The 25174-nt window shown below is 35.7% G+C and overlaps 2 protein-coding genes across 30 annotated transcripts in view; one reads left to right on the forward strand and one right to left on the reverse strand.

The window, feature by feature from the left end:
- LOC118265468 (polyhomeotic-proximal chromatin protein) overlaps positions 1 to 3381 on the forward strand; it is a 41176-nt gene extending 37795 nt beyond the window's left edge. For all 20 annotated transcript variants that reach the window (XM_050704505.1, XM_035578359.2, XM_035578391.2 and 17 more), the window contains one exon: positions 1 to 3381. The gene's annotated coding sequence lies outside the window, so the exon portion shown is untranslated.
- Positions 3371 to 24758, reverse strand: LOC118265564 (angiopoietin-related protein 7). Of its 10 annotated transcripts, none has more exons than XM_035578579.2 (8): positions 24264 to 24758; positions 9970 to 10123; positions 7642 to 7734; positions 6869 to 7028; positions 6359 to 6623; positions 5779 to 5905; positions 5197 to 5356; positions 3371 to 4435 (listed from the first exon to the last, which is right to left on the reverse strand). In XM_035578579.2, the coding sequence occupies exons 1-8, from the start codon at positions 24706 to 24708 to the stop codon at positions 4262 to 4264; spliced, it is 1578 nt and encodes a 525-aa protein (XP_035434472.2). In that variant the 5' UTR covers positions 24709 to 24758; the 3' UTR covers positions 3371 to 4261. The 10 variants fall into 10 exon arrangements, with proteins under 10 accessions (XP_035434472.2, XP_035434491.2, XP_035434481.2 ...); XM_035578598.2 differs by having other exon boundaries at positions 9970 to 10120; positions 24264 to 24756; XM_035578588.2 differs by having other exon boundaries at positions 6869 to 7025; positions 24264 to 24756.
- Positions 24759 to 25174: the final 416 nt, after the last annotated feature.

Consider the following 25174-nt stretch of genomic DNA (forward strand, 5'->3'; position numbering starts at 1 on the left):
ATTTGCTGTCCGTGTTCTTCGCGAACAACTTGTAAGGCAACAAGTGTAGCTGGAGAACACAATGCAAAGGATTGCATTCAAACTTCGATCGCGTATGATTGAAAATCACCCTGTAGAAACAATTGTAGAGCTTGTTATTATGGTTGTTAGTTCTATATTAGCTTGATAGTGACGTCGTTACATTAAACCAACACCTTAGGAAAATTTTCGTGTTACATCCTGTTGTTAATTCATACAGCCTTAAGCTGAAATAATAATAATTATGTTAGGTGTGTTTTTAAACTAATTGAGATTTAAAAATTAATTAACAAAGTATTCCTATTAAAACACGAATCATAGAGGTAGGTATAACTTCACACTGCAACAAACCTTTTTGCATTTTTCCCATTTAGAATTAACTCGTCGTTTTTATGAATAACTTGATGCGTACTTTGGAACTTTTTGAATGGAAACTTTGAATATTCGTGCGTTAAATGTAAGCATTTCTAGAGTCACAAACTTTTCAATTGGGTGTATCAATATATTGCATGTGGAATATTTCATTCCATGTTTTATCGTAGACAGTGTTCTATTAAAACTTGATGTCTTTTTGCAGCGTTTTAGTAGGTTATTTATATGTGTCGATAACATAACATTTCACCTTTTCCATTCAACCTCCATTTAGAATAGATTCGTCACGACTTTCCGTCGTTCCTAAGCTGAAATAATAATACTAACTTAGTGTGTTTCAAGTTTTTATCATTCTGTTACTATGTATGTTACCTACGTGTAAGTCTCATGAGGATGTAGCGATAATAAATGTCTTAGTAAAATAACGTTTCGCCGTTTATGGCTCACTCTTCGGTAAAACTTAGCCTCGGCATGAAAAACTTTGTCAAACTTTATCAACTTTATTTCATTTCATGCTGAGACTAACTGTCGAAAATTTGTGTTCATTGTTTCAAGTTTCTATTTGTAGACTTTAACGCTCCCCCCTCCCCCCGTCCGTAGTCGAGTAGACGTCATTTAGCCATAGAGCTGTCAATTATATTACGCTATTAGATATGAGAATTCAAGATTGATTTTTAATATCTATACTATACGTAATAAATATGTAATAAGCCAGCAGTTGTTCAACATCAAAATTGTCGTCCTGTCACACACCGTAACACGCGGTAGTCTCTATATCTGTCAACTATAGCCGTCGCCCGTTGTAACATTACGTATAATTGGCCAGGAACATTGACGCGTTTCCACGCAAATTCGGATAATGTTATGGTGCACTTAGGACAAATGTCGAAAGTTCCGCCTATTTAGTGTTAAGTTACTTATTTAAACTCGTACTTAGTTTAAAATTGGTTTCGTCTCTCTTTCTATCTCTCTTTCATTCCCCCGTTTCTGTAACTTTGAAAGTTGTTTTATTTTGTTTATTATGGCTTATTCATAACGCGGTCTGCGTTTTCATTCGCTTTTATTTCACAAGTTAAAAATAATTATGCAGATGTTATCCAATGGACTAAACTAATGATTTAAAGTAAATATTCTCGTAAATAGTCCAACGGGTGGTCGTCGAACTCTCCACTTTTGTGACCATGTGTTCGATGCCTTCGCCGTTAACTATCAAAAGCTTTCTAAAGTTACTTTTATTTTATACACATTTATTATTTGAACAATTTGGCATTGAATTGTAAATGGGTAAAAATAAATCGGCTGATGTGTGAACAGAAATGTTGTTTTACAGCATTCGGCCTTTCGAACAACATGTTAGGGGAGTAGATCTAAGTATACACTTTATATCGTAGCTAATTAGTGGTCTTCGGCAGGCGATCGATATTTTATCTCGATCGAAGCTTATTTGCATGACTTGACAGTAGGGTTTAATTGACACCAAAAAGTATAATAAGGCTGCAGCAGGTTGTTATCATCGATGAATGTAATCGAATGATGATTCTACTACACGGTATACGACTACACCTCGATCGCCTGCCTTAGCATCGTGGAGAAATGTTAATATCTAATATAATAACTGTTGCAACGCTGATACAACGTACATGTGTAGGCTAGTTCACGGTTTATAGTGAATAATGTTAACGTAATATTAAGTCGATATGTCTAAATATTTCAGAATTATTAACATTAAAACTTAGTAGTTGGAATAACTAAAAAAGATATTTCGCTTTTCGATTAAATTCGTGCAATCCGATACGATACTGGTGTGCTTTGCAACGATTCTCTTTAGTCTGTGTATGTGTATGTATTTGTTCGCGAATTTAATATTTGTGGGAACACTTCTATCGAGCAAACAGCTTTTTACACCCGTGGTGCTACTTAGTTGTATTTAATTATGTCGCTTTATTATTACACGGTTTGTTTAGGATTCATTATTGTTAGTAGATAGGCCCTTTATATTATAATATATAATATATATGCGTCGAGACAGCGACATTAGCAATTTTAATTAACATTGTATTATATTATTGAAAGTATAAGTCCCTACTTACATAGGTGACTTGGAAATTTTGGAATTAATCGCTTATCGCGTAACGTTTCATTTGGTAACGCAAAATGTGTGTAAATATTATTTAGTTGTTGAATTCTTATGTCGCTACTGTTATATTTTGTAATTGGTGTCGTTTTCATGTGTACATATTGGAATTCTATCTAGGTAGGCACTAACCAAATCCAGGTCAGTAAAGTATACATCATAATATATGATAATATAATTAGTTTAGTGATTTCAAACTGGGATTTACTATTAGTATACTATATGTGTATGTGTAGCGACCTAGGCACACGTCTAGTAGATATTTTCACTATTATTTTAAGTCATATTTTAACGAGATACATAATTTTTTCTTATTTTAAATGTTTGTCGCCATGTGTTGGCTTATATTATACTTTTATTCATTTTAATGTCGATTGATATTTTAGTGGTTACGTTGTATTATAATAGCATATTAATTAATGTTATGTCTTTGAAATAATTATTTACACCAATACACCGTGACTCGATGTTTGTTTACATTATTAGACTTGTGTAGTGATGTAGGCCCGTGTTGTACATCTGTCGTAATATTTTTTGTTCATATATGTCCTTGTTACTATGTAAGTGTATATGTATAACGAACAGTCGGCTTGAGCACTGCCATGATGTAATATGTACATTTGTGTAGTCATTATTACGAATACTCTTACGGTTCTTAGAATATGCTGTATTAGATTTTAGTAGATGTATAAACGTTTTAATATAATAAAAACATTTAATTGATTATGTGACTACATGATTCTACACGATATTCGTAAGTGATTAGAAGGAAATTTTAATGTACAGAACACTGCTCAATACCGTGCAGTAGCTAATTTGGTGGGACATTAAGGAAAATAAAGCAAATGAGACTGATATTATATGTTTTTTATTTATTGCATACTTTACAATATAAAGTTCAATAAAATCTCTCGATAAAACAATACAAAATAAAACTAGTTACTGGATTTATATAGCAGTTTGTTATATACGGAAGTTATTACCAATTATAGTTTCCAGAGGACTCGCGAGAGGCAAGTGAGGATTAAAACCGAAACCGCTATAAAACCTTTATATACAATAACCTAGTTCCATTTCAATGCAATATAATAGCGTGAACTTCGACGACTTCGTGTACAAGAATATTGGCAAACAGCTGTACAATATACAGACGGATAAACACAGCTAAGCTTACATTACACACCTTATACTTATTGCCCCATAATACCAACGCTCAAGTGTTATCTGATTCCTGCTAACAAAAGAATTAAGTTAGTTTCCCATCGTTTGCTGTAGGCACACAGTTCCTAGGTACGCTGACACGTCGCAAATATGCATTGCACATGAATATTCGGATCTCAAACAGGACAGGCTGAAACGAACTACGTTACCTACCAAAAAGCTCCATTCATCAAACAAACAAACAATTTTCATGAAAATTTATAAATATTAAATACCTACTAAGTATAAAAGTAAAAATTTGCATTTCAAATGGCTGATGACGCCTATTTTGGACATCAAAGTATCTTGCTAAACTTAGTGTATCTAGTACACAGCACTACGTTACAACGCCTCGGTGGTCGGATCTCGAACGTGTAACCCAGTTGACTGAACCAGGAGTCAGGTCTGTGTGGTGGCTGAGAGACAGAGTGCAATAATACGGGCGCAGGTACAAACAAAGCTACGAAGTCCTGGCAAATACATAACGCTAGGCTAGCATACGGTGCAGTACGGTAACAGTAGGGGTCCCCGCGCGGATCACGCGTAGTTGGGGAAGAAAGCGTCTGCCGACGGCTCGTCGTATCGGTACTGATTCTGGCTGGGGATTACGCCGTACATTCCCTTTACGTTCTGTGTCCGCAGTCCCGACTTTATGGGTATTACTCTAACTTTTTCGGGCACCGGTCTCAGTTGCTGACCTTCTATAGTTTTCTGAAAACAACATTAGCGGTTCGTTCTTGGGCTAAACATTTCCCACCGAGTGTGCGTTTACGTTGCAGTCCATGTGTGAGTGCTTTATACAGATGTGCAAAAAACCAAGCGAAGCAAGCACAGTGTTTCTCCAAAGCAGCTGTAAGTGCATATACTTAGAGACCCCAAGCCTTTCTGGATATATAGGGCATCTGGTGACTGGAACTGCCAAGCACACGCTTTTGGTGACCTACTAATCCGCCACTCATTCCAAGGCCCTATTAAAAATACATTAATAAATGTACACATATATTGTTTATAATACACATACATTATAAAAAATACTTTAAAATAATAAGCAGAATACATAATATTAAAGAAATAAGGAGATAAAACTTACATTTAAACTTACTATAATAGCGGAAGAGCCTTGATAAATAAAACACTATGTAAATAAATGGTTAGTTTTCAATCTCTATCCTGTAAGCTCAGAAATTATGTTTGCATTGATAGCTGAGAGTGAGATGATGAAATATATTCAGAAGATAATATATACCTTTAGATATGTACGAGGCTTCAGAAAGAAATACACTTTTGTATAATGTCTTACAGTGTTTATAGTGCCTAGTTTTCTATAAAAATTCCCACTGAACAGAAAACAATATACCCCCTACTGAGAAGTACATGGGTGTTGCATCAAATTGCTTAAAGCTTTATTTGGGTAAATTACCTTTGAAAGGGTAAATTGACTTCTAAAGTAAATGTCTTAAGGTTTACATTACCCTGCTTGTGTCCATGTAGTCGATCGGTTTGCTAGCTGGTAGCGGCCTGATCATCATCTTAGTCTTAGAAAGTGGGAAGTTCGGTCCTTTGAACGAAATCCAGTACATCGATTGTCCTCTGTTTTCCTCTGTAGTCATCGAGTACTTTCCATTGAGATTACTGTAATGTTAAAGAAATGCTTTTATATGATACCTATTCATTGTTCTGGATTGCCTCTACATTCGTATGTTTGTGCTGCAAGGATTCTTCCAGGCACTGCTACTGCTCTATACATAAGTATGGTAAGAAAAAAGCAAGTCTAATAAGGACTCTTGTCTTCAGGTTTAGCTACCAAGACATTAAACATGACCCATTAAATATTATATGCAAATAGGAGCTTCAATATTTAGAGTAGGTAACCTAAATTGTTCACTTTATTACCGTTGAATTAGACCGTAGGCCAATGATGGGAGGATGGAAGGATATTATTAGGAGGGAGGTTTACAGACAGGAGTGTAGGAAAATATCGTAATTTTTTATCATTATCTTATGTTCCATTAATCGATTTTTTCAAGCTAAGAATAAACACAAATAAAGTATACCTCTTGTCACATTCCTTATACCACCACGCGCCACCGTGTTCGGTTGCGCAGGCGCCGTCCTTCCATTCATCGTTATCCACGTCGTAAGTTGAGAACTTCTGACCAGCGTGGTACGAGAGAGAGTCGCCTGAAATATGCAGATCATGGACTTACATTTTTGCATAAACTCTTGAAGGGCTAGTCCCATTCCTAGATTGCATCGGACTATCAGTACGCATCATCGGACCATCTTAAATTGTGAATCGTGCATCGCGCAAGTGGGGGAGAACCATACTTCGGCATGAATGCGCCGGCTCGAACGGAGTAATACTCCGACGTGACACAACGCTTGCGTTGTGTGAGTGAGGTTACCGGAGGCCCAATTACCCCCTTCCCAATCTTCTCAAGCTTCGATTCCCCAACAACCCTTAAATACCTAACCCCCAAAAGGCCGGCAACGCACTTGTAACGCTTCTGATGTTTCAAGTGATCATGAGCGGCGGCGGTTGCTTACCATCAGGCGATCCGTCAATCGTTTACCGGCTTATTCATCGTGCTCATTATTTCCAACTACATCGAGAGCTCTATTTTGTATACTGACCTGCCGTTCCATAAAAGGTGCCGAGTGTGCTGATCCTGTACCCTTCATGTTCAGGTCCCACCGTGAACACGGAGTACCCTGCATACGCGTCCTGGTCGTGCTGGGTTTCCATTTCTATTCTCAATTCATACAGCTTCTGATTCGTCAGATAATTGAGCTTCTCCAGTCCCAACCAGAACTCTCCAGCAAGATTACCGAAACCATACTCGTAATCATTCCAGCCTTTGTAAAAGTCTTGAGAACCGTCGAAACGATTTTGGAACACCTGAAGAAAAAATTAGATCATAGTTATTTTAGCTATTAATCTCTCAACCTGCAAATGTTTGTAATTTTTCATGGATTGTCCTGCTGAAACCAACTTCTGTGCGAGAACTTTGGTACGAACACCAAACATCAGACAAATATAGCATCCAGTGAACTGCCAAAGAGAAATAACACTTCATCATCTTCGCAATAGGGAAGACCTGGAGAAAGCTTAGGTATACTGACATTAGAATAAGCAGCACTCACCGTCCAGCCACCTCCCGCGGTCGTGAGGTCACAGAGCACGTAGAAGGGCTCCATATCATCAGGCCTGATCTTGTAGATACCGGACACGTTGAACCCTTGTACTTGGATCTCGTGGCAGTCTGTCGGATACCGCTCAGAGCGATCCACCCTCCCACTCCTGCTTTACGATAAATCTGATTAATCCACTAGACAATTTAAAAATAAATAAACATAGGTATAAGTATCTTTCGTCAAGGCACATGCCAATATCGTGATGTCTTTCGCTGTAACTGAAACCGCCTACAAACAACACGTCGTTTATAAGTGGACGGGCATAACAACGTTGTTTACATTACAATATAGATTATTTAAACTTTTATTACTGAAAACATTCGCCAAACTGATCAGTTTACGGCGCATTTCATTTCAATTCAAAAATATTGTTGATGCATAATTAGGTAATTACTATCAATCCAGATGATTCCCTTTTTCCTGTTCCCAAATACTTCCCGAGATCCCGGAGAACATAAAACATACTTAGGCACATGCCAAGTTTCAGCTTTCTTGGTCCAATAATTTTAGCTGTGCGTTTTCTTTAGGTTGGGTTTAATTTTGATTGAATTAAACGTTAGTTTACAAACGTAAGTACAAACTTACGATGCGATACATTGATCCGGAGATGAAAGCATTATAATATAAAAACACCATGAGGAAGATTTAAATATTGACAGTTAGCTATACAAAACAATGGCACGCGCGGTTTTGTACGGCGGCTATGTGTACCAAACACTTACTTGCACTCGCATTTCTTTGTTTTCTGTTCACGCAGCGTCTTTCTGAACTCGTTGATGATAGACATGGTGTCTGACGATGTCGCAACCTCCGGTCTAGGGAACAATACAAATAGTTTACTGGGTACACTATCCCACATTATGATATACATACTAGTAAAAACATGATAAGTTTACAATTACAAATCTCTCGTCTATTAATTGAATATGTCTTTAAGAAATATATTGAATAGAGAATACAAAACATACCAAAAAAAAAATTATTCATTACTGACTTTACCTATACTACTTCCATGGAACATACTCAAACTGTAAGTCACTCACTCCCAACACTCAAATTGTTGATACCTAATGGTAGCTACGTAGTGAAATCATTCAAAAGTTGTGAATATACCCATACACACCAGAGTCAATGACGGTTAAAATGAAGCAAAATATTGTTTATTGTGGGATCCAAAGCCGTGAGTACGATGCACAAATATTAATCTCATGTGAGTTTGCTGTGCTAAAAATCTCACGGAAGTTAAAATATGAGACTAAACATTAAACATACAATCGTAGGTATTACATACATTATAACATATTATGAGAACGCGAACGCATTGCTCGTCGCGGCTTTGTACAATTTCAATATATCTATCGAGAATTAGGAAATTTTAGACTACAATGTTTTTACCATGACTTCGTGTGTATGAATTTAAGCCGTCTTGGGACTGGGAACGAGGTCCGAGAGTCGAATCAAAACTTTTGAAACGCTCTTAAAAGTCGAGGTGAATTTCGACGACGGATAAAGCAGTCATTCTGTTTGATTAGTACGCCATTCACTAGTTTCCTCAAAATGCAGCACCATAATATAATTTTTAATGGGTCATTGTCCTCTTACAATAACTCATATACACAAGTAATTAAATAAATAAAAATAAATAAATAAAGACAGACAGAAGAGTAAAAAGTATAAAATGCTATTACATCAAAGGACATTGAACTCAATAACTTTGCGATAGAAAAAGAGAATCCGTATCGAACTAATAATTTTACGATATTTCCCTCTTAACTAACAAGGTCAAGTTGTCGCCAGTTAGTTACAGCGGCAGCATCCGTGGGTCTTCCATCCGAGGAAATGAATCAATCGTCGTGAGCGCTTTAGAAGTTCCACGAATCAGAAATAGAAACCTTTCTCATGAAACGACTACCAAGAAGCTTAAAATCGTGGCTTTGTCCTTAATACTTACAATTTAATCATACAATGTTTTGACAAGCAAAATAATAATGTTTCTACACTGTTAATTCATTAATCGAACACTAAAAGCCGCACTAATGGACCTATATTAATAAAAGGGGAGCTGGCTGGTCTGAGAGGAATAGTTTCCAGTAAACAGGAAATTTAATGTTCCCATCAACATTTTGCCCGTATACCATGCCTGCCTCTACTAATATATTCGATCAACGTCCGAACCAATGCGCAGAAAATATAGAAAACCAAGGACTTATCTTAACATAGAAGATTATCTTGATAAAGTAAAATGGATTTTTTATAGCAAAGATATGCAATTACCTTAAGTAGTAGTTGGAAAATTGCACAACTTTAATGCAGGTAAACAATCTACTAGATACAGAAATAGCACAACAAACCAATCGTCTGTGAGTAACTGGAAAGATGTAATCTCAGGAACACAATTTAATAAAAATACGCGAAGGGTTGCAAATAAAATGTGGAACAGAGAAGTAGTGACGTCAAATGAAAATACCTGGAAGGATGAGTGCCGGGGACGAGCACTGGAGCGTGGAAAATGGATGACAAACTAGGTCGATGGAATTAATAAACTCGACGGGAAATCAGGACCCAGATAGAAGCAGCAAATAATTGCATTTCCTTTAAAATTGTTCACGTAGAACGGTGGAAAATTCCTTCGTTAAAGGTGACGTAATTGCAGAATTCATGGTAAGAGAAGACTTTTCTGTTTGCAGATACTTATTACCTATCCAGTTATACCTAAATTTGTGATGGATTTTTTTATATAGGTAATTCATTTTACATTCTCAGGCTAGCATCATACACGAACATTATACATATTTGACAGGCTAGAAATTGTGGAACTTTCAAAATATGAATCATACTAAATACCTTCGCAAGTTACAAAATTCAGGACTTCATGCAATTTGGACAATTAAGTTTAATTTACCTTGATAAGGCCTTGATTTTAATACCTTGATTTTTGTACAACAAATGTAATAAAAAATGTACTTTAAGACGTTAAAGTCTCTCATCTATTACTTTTAAAGGCCTTTTCCAAAATGGTCTTTCTACTGTTATTATGGACAACCACTTACTTGGCAGCAAAGGTCCTGGAGTACTGCCGGTTCTTGACCTCGGATATGGTGGACACTATGGACTCCACTCCAGCCTGTATAGTCTTCATGTGGGTCTCCAGGAACGTGAGACGAGAATCCAGGTTGGAATCTAAGCGGTACTCGCCACCTTCTACTGAAAATAATAAGTATTAGGATGAACAGCTAAAGCCCCAAGCTCAATTACGGTGAAAGGGGTTTTAAGTCAAGATTGTCAAGATCGAAGTTTTATGCTAAACTCAACCCCTTTTCAAAATTTATGCCTGATAGGATCTAACTTAGTTTTTGAACGTGATTCTCTTGGCTAGTCTTGTTTTTACATACCTACCAATTTTTAGAAGGCACTAAACATATGTTCATTAGAATTCGAAAAAATGGCTTGTGCTTCCCTTGTGGCGTCTGGCATTCCATCCACTTTGTGTACTCTAGCTTGCAACACCAAGCTGACTAGGCTACATATATTATACATAGATACATCTAGAGGTCCTACTCGGAATATATCGTATCCAACTTCAATCCAGCGCGTGCAAAGCTGTGATTGCCAAATAAAAATTCAAACGTTGCAAACTCAAACAAATGCAGTATTAATAAGATTATTGCAAGGCAGATTAGTTACAGGATTTCAGACTACAACAGAACAGATACTACAGATACAACTACGACATACAAGATAGAAAAGGACCGGTAACTAGGATACTTCTAATAATAGCTTAATACCTACTGAAAATAAAAAAAAAACCTAAGGAGGTCATTATTGTCCCGTGCCTACATAGAGCAACACACAATTTGCTACATGCCCTTTTTTACTATATCCCTGACTCACAAACCCGCAATACAAATAGTGGTGATTGCGTGAAAAGACCAGACTATCTAATGTGTAGCCCAAAACATAAGATTTGTAAGAAACAAGATAATTCGACAACTTCTTGAAACAAAACAAAAAGGTGACGGTTCAACCAAATTTTTCTTTGTAAGTACATATATTTTCTTAGAAAATCTTATGTAACTACAACTACCCCAAGCTGGCAAAGACCACTCTGAACGCCCTAAAAGAGATATACTTACTTTTTTCAAGTACAGCTTCTTGTCTGTGAAGTTAAAAGTTTACCTAATAAGTAGGAAATTAGTATCATTCGTTTTCCTGCATTATATCGTGCAAATGTACAGTCTGTGGCACATTTTGACCTAGACTGACTGTCTATCTGTCTGCCTAGCAAAGAAGATCAAATATAATTTAGTTGGTAGGGTGCGTTGGGGTAACATCGGACGGATTTTCGAATAGTTGCAAGGATGTTGCAAAAACTTTATTATCTCAATTTTGGTACACAGTAGATTAATGAAAAATAGTGGAAACGAATAATGATTAAACACAGTGTTATTTACAATTTAATTTATTTATAAATACTCAATACTTTTTGCTTTACAAGCCTATAAAATCAGGACAATTTTTTTTTGATGTGATGACGATTTGGCCATCATGGGGTAAGTTCGGACAACGATTTTAAATAATTTCTAGTGCTAGGAGCACAAGGTGTATAAAAGGAACGTAGCCGATCTTTCCTGTACTTTAACATGAAATCACAAAAATTTACCTAAAACAACAAATATAGATGTTCCAAATGATTCTATTTTTTTTCGTTTAATTTGTCCGATCTTACCCCGCATACCAAATTTCAAAGAAATTGAGTTTCTCAAAGTTTAGATTTATCCACAAGCATTTTTGAAGTGGCTGCATACGTGAGTTCTTTATTATTTATTTGCTGCATGGCTTATTCCAGCGCTTCTTTTGTATAAGAAGTGGCCCGCAAAGAGGTTCGGGAGTATTTACGTGGCAACTGAAGATTGGAAAATCAGCCCTAAGTAATTATTTAAAATTAAATTAAAATCATTTGTAACAAAAGTTTGACAATCACTGCCCATTTTCGAATAAGGATATTTTTGTCTGATCTTTACCCGACATGGGTAACACCGGATTTCAGCCTACAGAGGTAGTAGACAAATCTGGATTAGTTTTATCATATTATCATTGCTCAAAACTTAGTATTTAAGCAAAAACATGTCAAAATAAGCTATACTTTTGCTAAAATATGCAAATAAAAATGTAGGTGAAAGACCGGATAAACAAATATTTTATAAAATTTGCCTTTTTTCTAAAACGGCGCGGATACACGTCTGTGTTGACCGGAGCGAGTGGTGGTCACCGCGGGGTTGGGCGGGACTTAATGAGGTGCCACGCAATGTGATCAGCATTAAAAAATATAGCCAAATAAGTGAGATATTTGATTTGTACGTTCTTACCCCTCCGCCGATCTTACCCCAACGCACCTTATTACAAAGGGCCCACAGTAATCACATACTAAGGTCACACGGTATACAAACATGGTGTAGATCATCATTGTATGGCAAAGATGATGTAGACCATCATTGTATGGGAAATTAATCATACTAGTGGTCGCCTAGTGGTCGAAATTCGACCATATACGATTTAATTTACAATACCACTTAACATACGTCCAAGGATAATTTTTATTTAACGAATTGCTATTAGTTTTGTAAAATTCAAATTAATATATTCCGGTGCATCATGAATAACCAAACCTCCTTCAATGAGAAACCTCTTTTTATATGAGACGTGAGAATATCATCGCAATGTCTGTCAATTTTGACGTTTTGTCAAATACGATCAGATACTATGCATGTGTGTGTAATGTTTTATTTATTGATTTAATGTATTTTATAAGCATTATTTTTGAAAAATATTGGCGTTGTCCACTTCTCCTAAACATAAACTATAAGTGTACCAAATTTTATGCTCCTACGTCCGCGCAATTTTCGTAAAAACAGTTACAAAGTTTTTGCTTCACGTATTAATATATAGATTGTTGGTAGTTCTCCAATTAACGATAACAACACATTTTTGTTCGCACAATGCAACATTTTCTTAGGCAGGTACCAACTACCTACAGCGATCTGTAGGTACGATTATTTCAATGGATTTTTAATACTTAAGTAATTATTTTGAAATGGTGAAAAGTGCCTTTTGCCTACTCCTTCGGGTATAAAAGGCATGACGTTGTATCAGTTATTATGGAAAATCCTACATACTTTTCTCAATCCCTTCGTTTTGAAATCTATACTTAAAAAGGCTTATGTATTTGCAGTTAATTAAGAAATTTTCCGTATTTTAGTTCCCGTAATGTATATTTATGCGAATGGCTTTATCATATATGTACTTTTTACTATTAGTGTAGGTATTGAGAAGGTTTACATAAAGAGGTGGTGGAAAGTTTTAAACCAGCATTCGCTGGTTGGCTAGATTTGTAATACAGTGTCAGTATGACCACTCGGCTTACAAGATATCTAACGTTTTCTAACAGCAGTAAGTACCTGTCTAAATAACTATTATGTCTGTAGAAAATTCATTAGAAAAAAAACAAATGCACCCTAAACATATTTCCCCGGAAATAATTTCAGAGACTTCAATTTTACATTTTCTTCACAAATTTTAATTTGGTGCATAAACGCATAAATATTTGGCTAGGTACCTTAGGCCTTTAACTACCATCAGAAAACTGTTGAAGGCAAATCCTCCACTAACGTAGGTCACCGGTGACCTACGTGGCAGTCAACGTGTTAAAGCTGCTGATAACTTAATTCAATCCCTAAGTTTTCATAACGCGGTGTTACATAATATTGTGTCTAAAAGCCACTTATCGTGGTAAACATGAAAAAAATATATATCGGTACTCTTATTTTGCTTGTTTTCCTACAGACGTGCTTAATAAAAGCATAAAGCCTAGTCTAAAAGCATTTTGACGTGGTAAACAGCCTGACCTTCATAGTATTGACACGACATGTCCCACTAAAAACATTGCATCGACAGGCGCGGGCCACACATTAATGCTGCAAAAGTGCAAAATGCACTTCCAGGGGTACTTCCTAGGCACTTCCAAAAATAACATTAAGCTGTTCGTACATGTGACAGTTGCTTTTTAAACATTTTTCCTGTAAAAGCTCTTACACTACTCACGACATTAATGCATCTTGTGTGATCGAAATTGGTTCTGTAAGTTACAAAATAAAACTCAATAAAGTTTTAAAAATGTTGTCAAGAATAAAATGGTTTCCATAAAACATTATTTGAAAGTCATCGAGGATATTTACCTATAAATTTATTATTATGCAATTATTGCTCGTTCTTCTCCTTAGGAATATACAATTTGGAACGAACAAATAGCTTCACTAGAGGACTGCCTGATAGACAGATATTTTGTTTTTTTTTTTTTGCTTTAACGTACAAAAATGCCATCCCGGTGTATTTGAAATATATAATTTTGAGTTTGACTTTGACTTTGCAAGGAATTAGTCTGAGGTCAATTGCATTAGGTTAGTCTTAGGTAGTCAGTAGACTAACAACGCTAGATAATCTAGAATCAAGGGCATACACATCAAGGCTAGATGGACTAAAGAACCCTGCTGGTATAATTTGTTTTGATTTCTCCAATTGATAAAGCTATTGAAGCGATTTGTCCGTATCACAGCTTGACTTGGAAATCACTGCAATTTACTGTACGATGTGAGACATGTTTCTCTACACGATTTCAGAATTTTCCATAGGTTTCAAGCGGTTATTTTCTTATTATACAGTTATTTTTATTATTTGTCATTCTATTCAAAACTATTTTGAGACATTGTTAATTAGATCACGCTACATTTATTTTGCACTACGTAAAATCAAATAGTTCAAGAACACTTGTTCAATAGATCTAATCAAATCTATCACCAATAAAACAATTCCGTTGGTCGGTCACTGATAAATGTATTTTGATAACAGTCTAAATAATGTAGGTCGTGATAGAGACACTAACTACACTAAGAAATAAAATATTAAACACACTGAAGATGTAAAACAATTCATCTGGAGATTAAAGAAACAGATATCTTCTGTAGGTACTATAATACAACAGATTACAACTGTACACGATAACAATCATCATTACCAACCTATTGTATTCACTAAAGATAGAAAAAAGTTAAGTACGTAAGTACATAAATTGTTAAATTTTCGACAAAATATGTTTACTTGAAAGAAAATTTCTATTTAAAAACATAATTGATTTATAAATCATCAAGTTAAACTTCTAAAGTATGTAATTCCACAAGGACATCTCTCCTTAGACGCAAAATCATTTAAAAATAAATATCGGTACCTGCAGGTAGATTGGTGCGTTGCATTGGAGTCTTCTCCACGTAGAACTTTATCGAGTTCACGTCGTTCTTCAAGCCAATCAAGGCGGATTCCATTTTCTGGGAGCAAGACTCACTGCGAAGAGCTTTTGAAATTTCATTCAATAGCTTCAGTATGGCATTAGTCTTCTCATGCACTTCTATGTCCAGTCTGTTCAATCTGAACTCGATGCTGTCTACTTTCTTCAAATATTTCTCACTAGAAGTTATGCTTTCCATCAATTTCTCTATGACAAGATCGTTATCGTTGGAGGGACCTCCTTGTGCAGCCCGGGTGTAGTTCTCCCGCTTCCTGGTAGCCAGCATCGCATCCGTCAGTTCCGTCTCGTACTCCTTCTTCCACAAAGATTTATCTGGTTCGTCGTTCTTCCGGCGCCCTCTCTTGTCTCTCGCCACTTCACAGGATATCGTCGTGAGAGCTACGAGTGCAATCTGTAGAACCGTGAGACTTGGGAACATAATGCGGTGTGTATTCCGAGTGTGATGTGAAACGACTGGCGTTTAACTTCATCGTCGGTCCGATACCCACTAGAGTTTACAAAACTACGAGACAGCTAAATAAAAACATCGCAAAGTTGAATGCTTCAGTGGTGAATCCCCAAACGAGGTGATTCGCATAGATTTTTCTTATTAATGTTGACATTATTGGTCACAATGTTATGATAATATTTATTGAACATGAGTGCACGACAATACAATTTATACAATTTCTCGGCCACGAGCGCGCTACCTGGCAGTGGTGAACGTAAACGTTGTGTTCAGCTCCGAACAAAGTAAACACTGGGTTTTGTACGAGGGAAAAATCAACGTCAGATTTCCCTTTTATTATGGGTCACATCAATATGAAGTAAAAAATAACCTTCCTACATGGTTTAGTTCAGAAATGTACGTCGTTTTATTCAAATGAATCCCTACAAATTAATTTATTAATAGAATTAGTATACAAATGTTGTCGGTGTAGGTACCCTTGTAGGCTATGACTGTGGGTAATGAATTACTGGGTAAAACACACGGGATATCGTTAGTTTATACAAGACAGGATATCGAAAAACAAGCAAGTAACGTGACCTGTGTGGGTATATGTCCGATCTACTTGCGGGTCGCTGGATTTTATAATTGGCGTCTAACAAGACTTGCTCTACTGGAGAGTCCAGTGATGTGTAATGCCCTAAGTACACTGCATTGCAGTATTCATTAGTAGCCGGATGATGTTGTTATAAAATGTATTGTTATTGATGCCGATAGAAAGGTTTGTGATTGTTATCATGTCAAACTAACCTTTCACTTTTCAGTGTAGTAACGTGAATAATTTCTGGTAGTCTAACAATAAACGTTTCTTCTTTCTGGTCTCTATTCTATTCGTAAATGTACGAAATAAAACTTTTTAGTTTCAATTGTTTACTAATGTATCTATAATATGTAATTTCATAGGTACTTCTTGCAATGTGTATCAAATTTTTAGGTTTTCTGCCCCGAGAGTAGCAAAGCTCAGATTTTTCTTTGCAAATTCTGGTGTAGGTGCTACGTCGCGATAAGTGACATTTAGGTGACAGTTTAGGGGGGAATGGTGTGAACTGCCATAAGATACTTAAGAAGATCCATTACGCTTGGAGGAAGACAAAATTGTCTGACTGTCTGACTAAAAACCATTCTGGTCATTAATCTCACATGGCCGTCCAGGCTATGGACATTACAATTATTAAGCAGCAGCTAATGAACATAGCAAAATGAAAAATCTAATATATCATACCTAATAAATAAACGTACAACTGAATAAACCATTGCTGGCTCGTGCCCTAACAAGATACAATCATAGAAAGTACTTAAAACAATATCCATTGTACGAGTGGAATGTTTTTTTGTGTGAAAAGACTTTTTCAAGTTTCTTAAAACACCATTTGGACATATCGATTTTATTTAAGTATTTACCTACATATACATAATTATGTAACGTTTGGTACCGGTACATGCACCCTACTACTTTTATCATATCTGGAGCATAATTTAGGTCATTTTATAATAATAACAACCTAATCCAAAACCTGACCTAACCTAATTGTAATTTAAGTAATATTGGAACACCTATTTTATCGTCGTCAATAAAAATATAAGTACCCAATCACGAGAATAACAAATGAATCCCCAAGCTGTACTTAAATATACCTGATATTTCGTTTTCCATAGCGTTACCTAAATACGCGAGTTACTTCCATGGGTTTCTATGAACCGTAGAATCAGGGTCATATTATCCCTAAGGGAAACTAGACAAGTTCCTAGGGCGCTAGACTACGAGTGGCGTAACGCTTAGGCCGCACTCTACGATTATTCCGCCTCTACCTAGACCACTGTATTTGAGCCCATATATTTATTTTTCAACTTATCTCCACCGCTATCTATTGGTATCAGTAGCCAAATAGTCGCCAAAGTCGTTAGATAAAATATTCTTGCAGGATGTCGTTGTTATTACATATAGACAATTTGACTTCCCACGACACTAATTGATAAACTAGTCTAAAATATTTATGCTGCCGTGCATCTATTATATGTAGGTTCAGATTATGTAAGGAGGATACTTAAAGTATTAGGTAATGAAACAGTGTATTACTTCTTGGCTTGCCATATAACATTACTCTAGTGAACGTGACTTCGGCAAAAGAAACTCAAGAAGCACGTATCTAGGTCAAATTAGTGCAGTGAACATAAAAAATAAGAAGTATTTAGGGAAATACTATAGAGTTTTTAGGAAGACTAGTACTAAACAGAATGTAATGATAAGAATTAAAAAAGTAAGTAGTATGAAGTGATATTCAAAAGAATGAATTCAAGAAGATTACGAATTCTGCTTTGAACAAATCGTTCGTTAGCATGTTTTAAACTAGGCCAAGTTACAATTACCCTCAATCGATGAGTATTGAATAATGAAGATGAAGCCGAACCGTTTGTCAGAATTATGTCACAAGGCGATCTATTGTCTTTGCCTACCCCAAAGGGGAAAAACCCCTGTTAAGTTTTGAAGAGGGTCTATATACATTTCTTTTACAAATCACATTTCGTCAGTTATAACTACGATTAGATCTCAGATACTTATTCACCATTTAATTTATGCATTGGTGCCATACAAGACAGTAGATATACCGACATAACATTTTGGTGCATTTAAATCTTCTCATAACATTTTTTTTAAATATCGTGTATGTATAAGAACCGTAACAGAAAACGATGCCAAAGTGGTTGATTTAATGTATTCGCAAGGAGCCATTGGATGTTGGTTGCTGCCCACCGGTTGTTATGGCTTAAAGATAGAATTTAGTCATAAACTTATCGTTCCAATTGAAAAAGATTTAAAAGTAAGTGGAAGCGAAATGAAAGAAGAAGGTTACACTACACGTGTTACCGATCCATCCGTTGACGTGACAAGAATAGTAAGTAAGAATTAAGTGTAAGGTTGCTGGTAATCCTGCTGTCAGCGACAACACATTTTATATTTCTCATAAAAGCTTTAAGTTTCTGTAAAACGTGTGAAGCACATTCTACTTTCCAATAGTTTAACTTGAAACAAGAATCAATGAATGAAGATAATGAACGCAATTTTCTGGATTGGGACGAAAATCCATTCGGTAATTTTGATTTTAGAAGTGCCCGATTGAAGTGGGAACTATATGGTTTCAGCTTAAAAGATTGGCTAGCTAGGTACTTATTTCTATAAAAGGAAACTTACTCAAAATTCGAATTAAGTATTACTTTTGAGGTAAACCTATGCACATGTTTGTAACATATAGTTACATTTTTTATACAATTTGACATTAACTTAATTTGACATTGTTTTATATTTTTTTTCCTTTTATATTTTTATATTTCCTTTTAAAATTGTTAGTTTGAGGACCGTGTGAGACTTTTGCTAGTCATTTTATTTTTAGTAAATTATATTCTGACAGTTTGAGCATTTGTGTGGCCTACCCAAATGTTCTTTTGGTTGGTGTTGTTCGTCGGATCATTCAGCAACAGCCGTCAGCTGAGCTGATTGTAAACTGACACATGCGTGCTGCCATCTGAACAGGACCGCTCAAACTGCTGTGGTTCTTTCCTCAAAAGACCACTACAGAATCAACTTGCACGGTTCACCGACATCTTTAATTGATTTTGTCTGGACTTTAAAAGAAACTATGACCTCTGAGTTTGTTTCGGCATTTCTTCTCAGAGTAGTCGGATAGGAAATGCCGGCCTCATCTAGTTATTTAAGAGATTGACGTGTAAAAGTGTTATTTTATAACCTATTTGCAAAATAACTATCATTTATCATTTATCATTTATCATTTATCATTTTATCACCTGATGATAACATATTGTAGGTAATCTTAAATTCTTATGCACTAGTGTGCATAAGAATATTGTTGCTGGCTGCCATTTATGAGTTGCAGTCATTAACGAATATTTTCTAACCAAATAGATATTAATTGATTTCCTCAATTCCGTAGCAGTTCAAATACGCCGAAAACCTCAAAGTTGAAGCAATCAACTTATCTGTAAACGGACACTTTTGAAATGTTAAATGTCAGTTTTGTCCGTCCATCTATGGGTTTGTGAAACTAATTGCTCGTTTAAAACTGAAACAACTGCGTTGAAAGTTCACATAAAAAAGAACAATTCCTTGATAAATCATGTACAACGAAGAAAAATCAAGGAAAAGTTAGAGCAAAAAGAATTCTAAATCGAATACTTATGTAATGTGACTGTCAATTATCATAATTCATTTCAGACAGACAGAGTGTCTGTCTTCACGGTTCACAAAAATAAAAAGAAGTATAAAAAGATTTATAGCAATATACTATACCTACGGATACTATACGGATGAAAACAATATTTATTTTAACGAGTCTCTAATAACAGAAGGCTATTCGTGCGAAAATATTTTAATGAGATAGCGATGAATTTTAATAAATTCTCGACACCATATTAAAAATGTACCGAGAATCTAATTTTTTTTCAATACTTCCTCATGGCTCTGTATATTCGAATATTCGTTTACCGTTTTATCACATTTTTCTGGCAACGTGGGTAATGCGTTTATTGAAAATCACATTTTCATTTTTGGGTTCACGTTCGAAGCAATATTGCAGCGGATTTTCACGTCATTTTCGCCCAAACCTTTATAATTAAACTACAGACTTAATATCATAAAGGTGAAAATCTAAATTTGACGCTGTTCAAGGCTCAAGGTTTACATGTTTTTGGACAAAACCGAAGTTATTTCTTGGAATATTTTATTTCTGGGCAGCACGTAGGATGACGTAGGAGTCTGATTGACGGGCAACGAAATTATTGACTATTTTTAAAAAATTGCACCCTTTATTGTTATTTAGGTAGCTACATTTTTTTAGATAGATACCATCTCGTTATTAGTAAAGTGGTTACCTGTGGTCAGTTTCCTATCGTCCCTAACACAGTCAGTCTTGCAACCACTCGACCAATGAGATATCCTCACTGGATAATAAGTAAGTTTAGGAAATGTCTGAAATGGTCTTACTTATTCTTAGCTTTTTGTTATCTGCTTAATAGTTGCTAATGCAAATCTGACTTGTCTATAAAACACAAGAAAAATGTGCCAGTAACTGAATGATTCTGAACTGTTTATCAGCCGCTACAATTGGTACCATTGCCATTCACACATTTACTTATCTTTTCGATTCATTACTTATCATTACAAAGCAAGTTATTTGGACACCTACACGGCTACACATGGTATATTTTCCAGTTGGAATTTCGAATTACGATGCCACAAGCAGCGGGTTTACCAATAATTGAATAGCCACAACAAATTGAGTTACTTTGTGAAAAAAATAATGTCACGTTCAACGCCGCCGCTTCGGTCACCACCGATGACCGGCGGCGGCGATTATTTACCATCAACGATTTTATGTCAGCTGTGAAAACCTTAATTTATTAAATTACCCACAGGATACGCACGGGATTTTAAAACAAAATAACTGTTGAAACCACTATTGTAGCAAGTCACCATGTTACGCACATATTTTGTAATTTATCTGCTAATGCTAATTCAAGATTTCAGCTTAACCCTAACAATGGTTTAGATAAAACACTCATATAGGTACCTACCTAAAAAATAAATATACCTACGTATATTTACATGTATAAAATAACCGCAAAGTTTCAAATTTCATGTGATTCCAGTCACTACCAAAATTTAAAACAAGAAAATAATTTCCCAGCTTATGTGCAGCAGTTTGTTTTGTGATTTTTTGTGAAATTAATGGATCGTCCAAGTGTTGTGTGACGCCATTGTGGAAAAGTAGTATCGGCTTACACACAAGCACACATACTTGTGTACTTCACATATAATTCGATAGCAGCGTGGAACCCCCCGATGGATTGATGGCCCGTATCCTCTACAATATTAAAGGCAACGGGGACTGCTATATATCTTCCAGCCTTTTTCAACTAGGTTGTGGGATTTGTAGGTCACTTCACTCCTACTTAAATGTAATTTAATAGGCGTTATTTTACAGGGCGCAATTGCCATAAGTTTCCATAAGATTTCTCACTGGCGATAAACAGACATTGTTGGTCTGTCATACTGGCTGTATTTAATTTATACATGAACTTGTTTACCTTCACCATTCATTTGTTCAAAATGTTCCCTTCAGATGTTACTCTATAGAATAGGAAATAAAACAATAATTCTTATATTGTGTACACTCTATACTGCATTACCTACGTTGCGCCCTTTTAAACAAGATTGGCATGTATGCATTTTAAACAACAAATACAGCTCATTACAGGCTTTGTACAATCTCGACGCAGGAGTAGGAACGGGATGGTTTTTAATCAGAAAGTTCGACTCACCCTTTCACTTTACCTAAGGCGGGAGGAGTCATAACCAATGAATGATTTACCCCCTCAAAACATAAAATAGGGCTTCGTGGTTCCACGTTTGGTTTTATTCAAGGACCCGGTACCGCTTATAGGCACCTCTTATGCTAATGATGGCTATCGGGATGGTGTTAGTAGAGTACAAATCCCACATTGTCTAATCATTATTTTATCTAATAACCTACCAACACATTTTGCTCGCTACGTTCTGGAAAGAATTCTTACCTTCCCAGCTCTTTTTATTCATTTTTATCTTTTGGTGGTTATAGCCTGCATCATTTGTAAATACAAATGATTGTGATTTAAATATTTTTTCAGTTGCTAGATACGTTTATGACGAATAGTAGGTGATATTATGGACCTATTAAAGCTGAAAACTGCTATTAGGTGAATCATATTCTTTATTGAAGACTATAAGTATAAGTAATAACAGCTTCAAATACTAGACACGTGTTGCTTCTATACAAGTAGGAATTATATTTCGCATTAAAAAATCGTTTGCAATGATTATAAGCATACGAAGCCTAATCAAATTGATCGAGTACCTCATATTTTTACTACTTTGTTTTTTGCCACATAAAGCGACTTTCCACTTCATGATCTGTTATTGTGTCATTTATCAATTAAGATTACTAGATTATTCTGATTGCTTTTCATTCTTTAAAAATAATATACTGATTAAATAACGTCGTGAAGGTTCGATTTTCTTTCGAATGTGGACAGTTCAATTACCCTTTGTTTTATATGTTTAACTTAACGTTAAAGTTAAAGCAGTTAGCATGTCCTGAAATGTCCTGAAACACACATGAACACCCGCATCACCGGGGACGGTATAAGTGCCTTTTGTGGATTTAAATTGGAGGATTTTAGGGAGTGAGTGGGCCTCCGGTAACCTCACTCACACGACGAAACAAAACAAAAGCGTTATTCCACGTCGGTTTTCTGTGAGGACGTTGTATCACTCCAGTCGAACCGGCCCATGTGAGCCAAAGCATGGCTCTCCCACACTTAAGTTATCAAATATTCACCACGAAATGAGCCTTTAAACTTTAACGTTTAAACCAGTAGATATTTTTATGTTGTCTTGATTCAAGTGCCATAACCCTAGGCGAACTTTCAATTTCCTACCATTTAAAGCAATACCTAACTTCATTGCAGCTGAGCTACCCTCAAATTTAGTTTACAAAACTAGGTCGGCCATTATTTTAAAACTATGTCTAGGGACCTAGAAACTTTAACGATATTAAACTGTGAAATATTGTATTGGTCGCCATTTTGGGATTTCGTTCTATTTCCATGAAACCACGGAGTTATCTAATAACATAATAGATCGAATGTACATTTGTACCTACGTCGTGAAAGGTCGAAAGGCGCGATCGCGAAAGGTCGTGATCAGGATCTAACTTTAAAATAAGAATTTAATCTTTAGTGTTTTTTTTTATTTTAGAGAGAGATCAAAATGTTTTTTGCTGGAAAAAATATTAAAATAAAATTACATGATTTCTATGAGATAGATCACAAAAGTACTTTTTATTAACTATGTCTTGATTAAATAGAAAAACATTACCTACCTTCCCGTAACGATTTCGGCAGTTACCTATAAGTTAGATACATGTGACCTTCCTTTGAAACACAAAAAAATCATTTTTATTTATTAAACACAATAAAATTCATATAACCTAGCCTATCGCTGGATTTTACCTATTCATCAGTCAATTTCTATACATATATTTTTTACTTGTACTTATTTTTTTAATTAAGTAGTTGCCTAACCTGTCTAGCTACCTTGCAAAGTTTTATGACCATATTAATTTTGCATTTATTTGTTGTTGCAATCAAAAACTCCTCATTAATTTTCTTTTTTTTATGAAAGTTTTTAATTTCATTTACTTGCTAATTTCAAGTGTAAAATTTCCTCTAGACATATGCAGGATTTTTATGAACTAAATTATTAATGTCTCTTGAAATTGTAATAAAAATAGTACCTACTATTTTGGTGGAACAGGGTGGTTATTAGTCAGTAAGAGTCTGTCTCCCTTTCGCCTCGCCCAAGATGGGAGAAGAACCTAATTGGATGATTAGCCCACGCAAAAAAAAGAAAAAGTACCTATTACGTAACAATGAATTATGAAAAATCTTACCTCGCATGGTAGGGTGGTCGTCTATTCTCTCAGTCATCGTGTGCTTCAGCTTGTCCAAGTCAGTCTTGACGTTCCTTAAAGCCTTTTCAAGCAATTCAGATGATGAAGTCTTGATCATCCTTAGCATTTCGGATAAGTACTTGAGAATACTATTAGTTCTTTCATGGAACGTTGTATCTAGATGATTCATTTTTCGTTCCACGGACTCTATCATTTTCAAATATCTTTCACTGGACATCAAGGTTTCGACAAATTTTTCAACGACTGCATCCCCAACTGTAGACCGGCTTGTTGTGGTTGCCTGACGGTTGCTATCGACTCTTTTCTTTGTATGAAATACGTTGTCACCCGCTCCGTCATGGTTTCTTCCCCGCAAAAATTCCGCTCTAGCCGAAACTATGACGAACCAAGACATAGATAAAATAATAATTAAATTAGACCACATGATGCGGAACCTGCGACTCGCTGTGCGGTACTAATTGTAATGATCCATTTGCATGTTACGATTGTTTAACTTAAAGTCGACTTAATTATAAAACATGCAGCATCCATTGTGAAGATAACAATATCGTGTGTATTGTAACTATTACACCTTCAATGTAATTAGGCATGCACCTACTTGCTTAGTGTGTTGTGAATTCAACTGTTGCAAGTTTTCCGGCGTAGGATAATATTAGAAAGTTTGGTTTATTTATTCTTACTTATAATAACTATTTATTATGAGATATTAAGGCGGCGACGTCGCGCCAGGTAGGCTGTGCAAACTCGCCTCGTCTGCCCACGCTGCTCATGATGATGAGTCCTTCTGTGACTCGAAACTAGTAGAGCTTTTCTCCATTAATGTACGTGAGTACTTAAATCGTGTTTTTAGTTAACGAAGCTAACTTCTAAATATGTGTTTATTATGGTCA

Source organism: Spodoptera frugiperda, chromosome 25 (genome assembly GCF_023101765.2).
Source record: "Spodoptera frugiperda isolate SF20-4 chromosome 25, AGI-APGP_CSIRO_Sfru_2.0, whole genome shotgun sequence".
NCBI lineage: Eukaryota > Metazoa > Arthropoda > Insecta > Lepidoptera > Noctuidae > Spodoptera > Spodoptera frugiperda.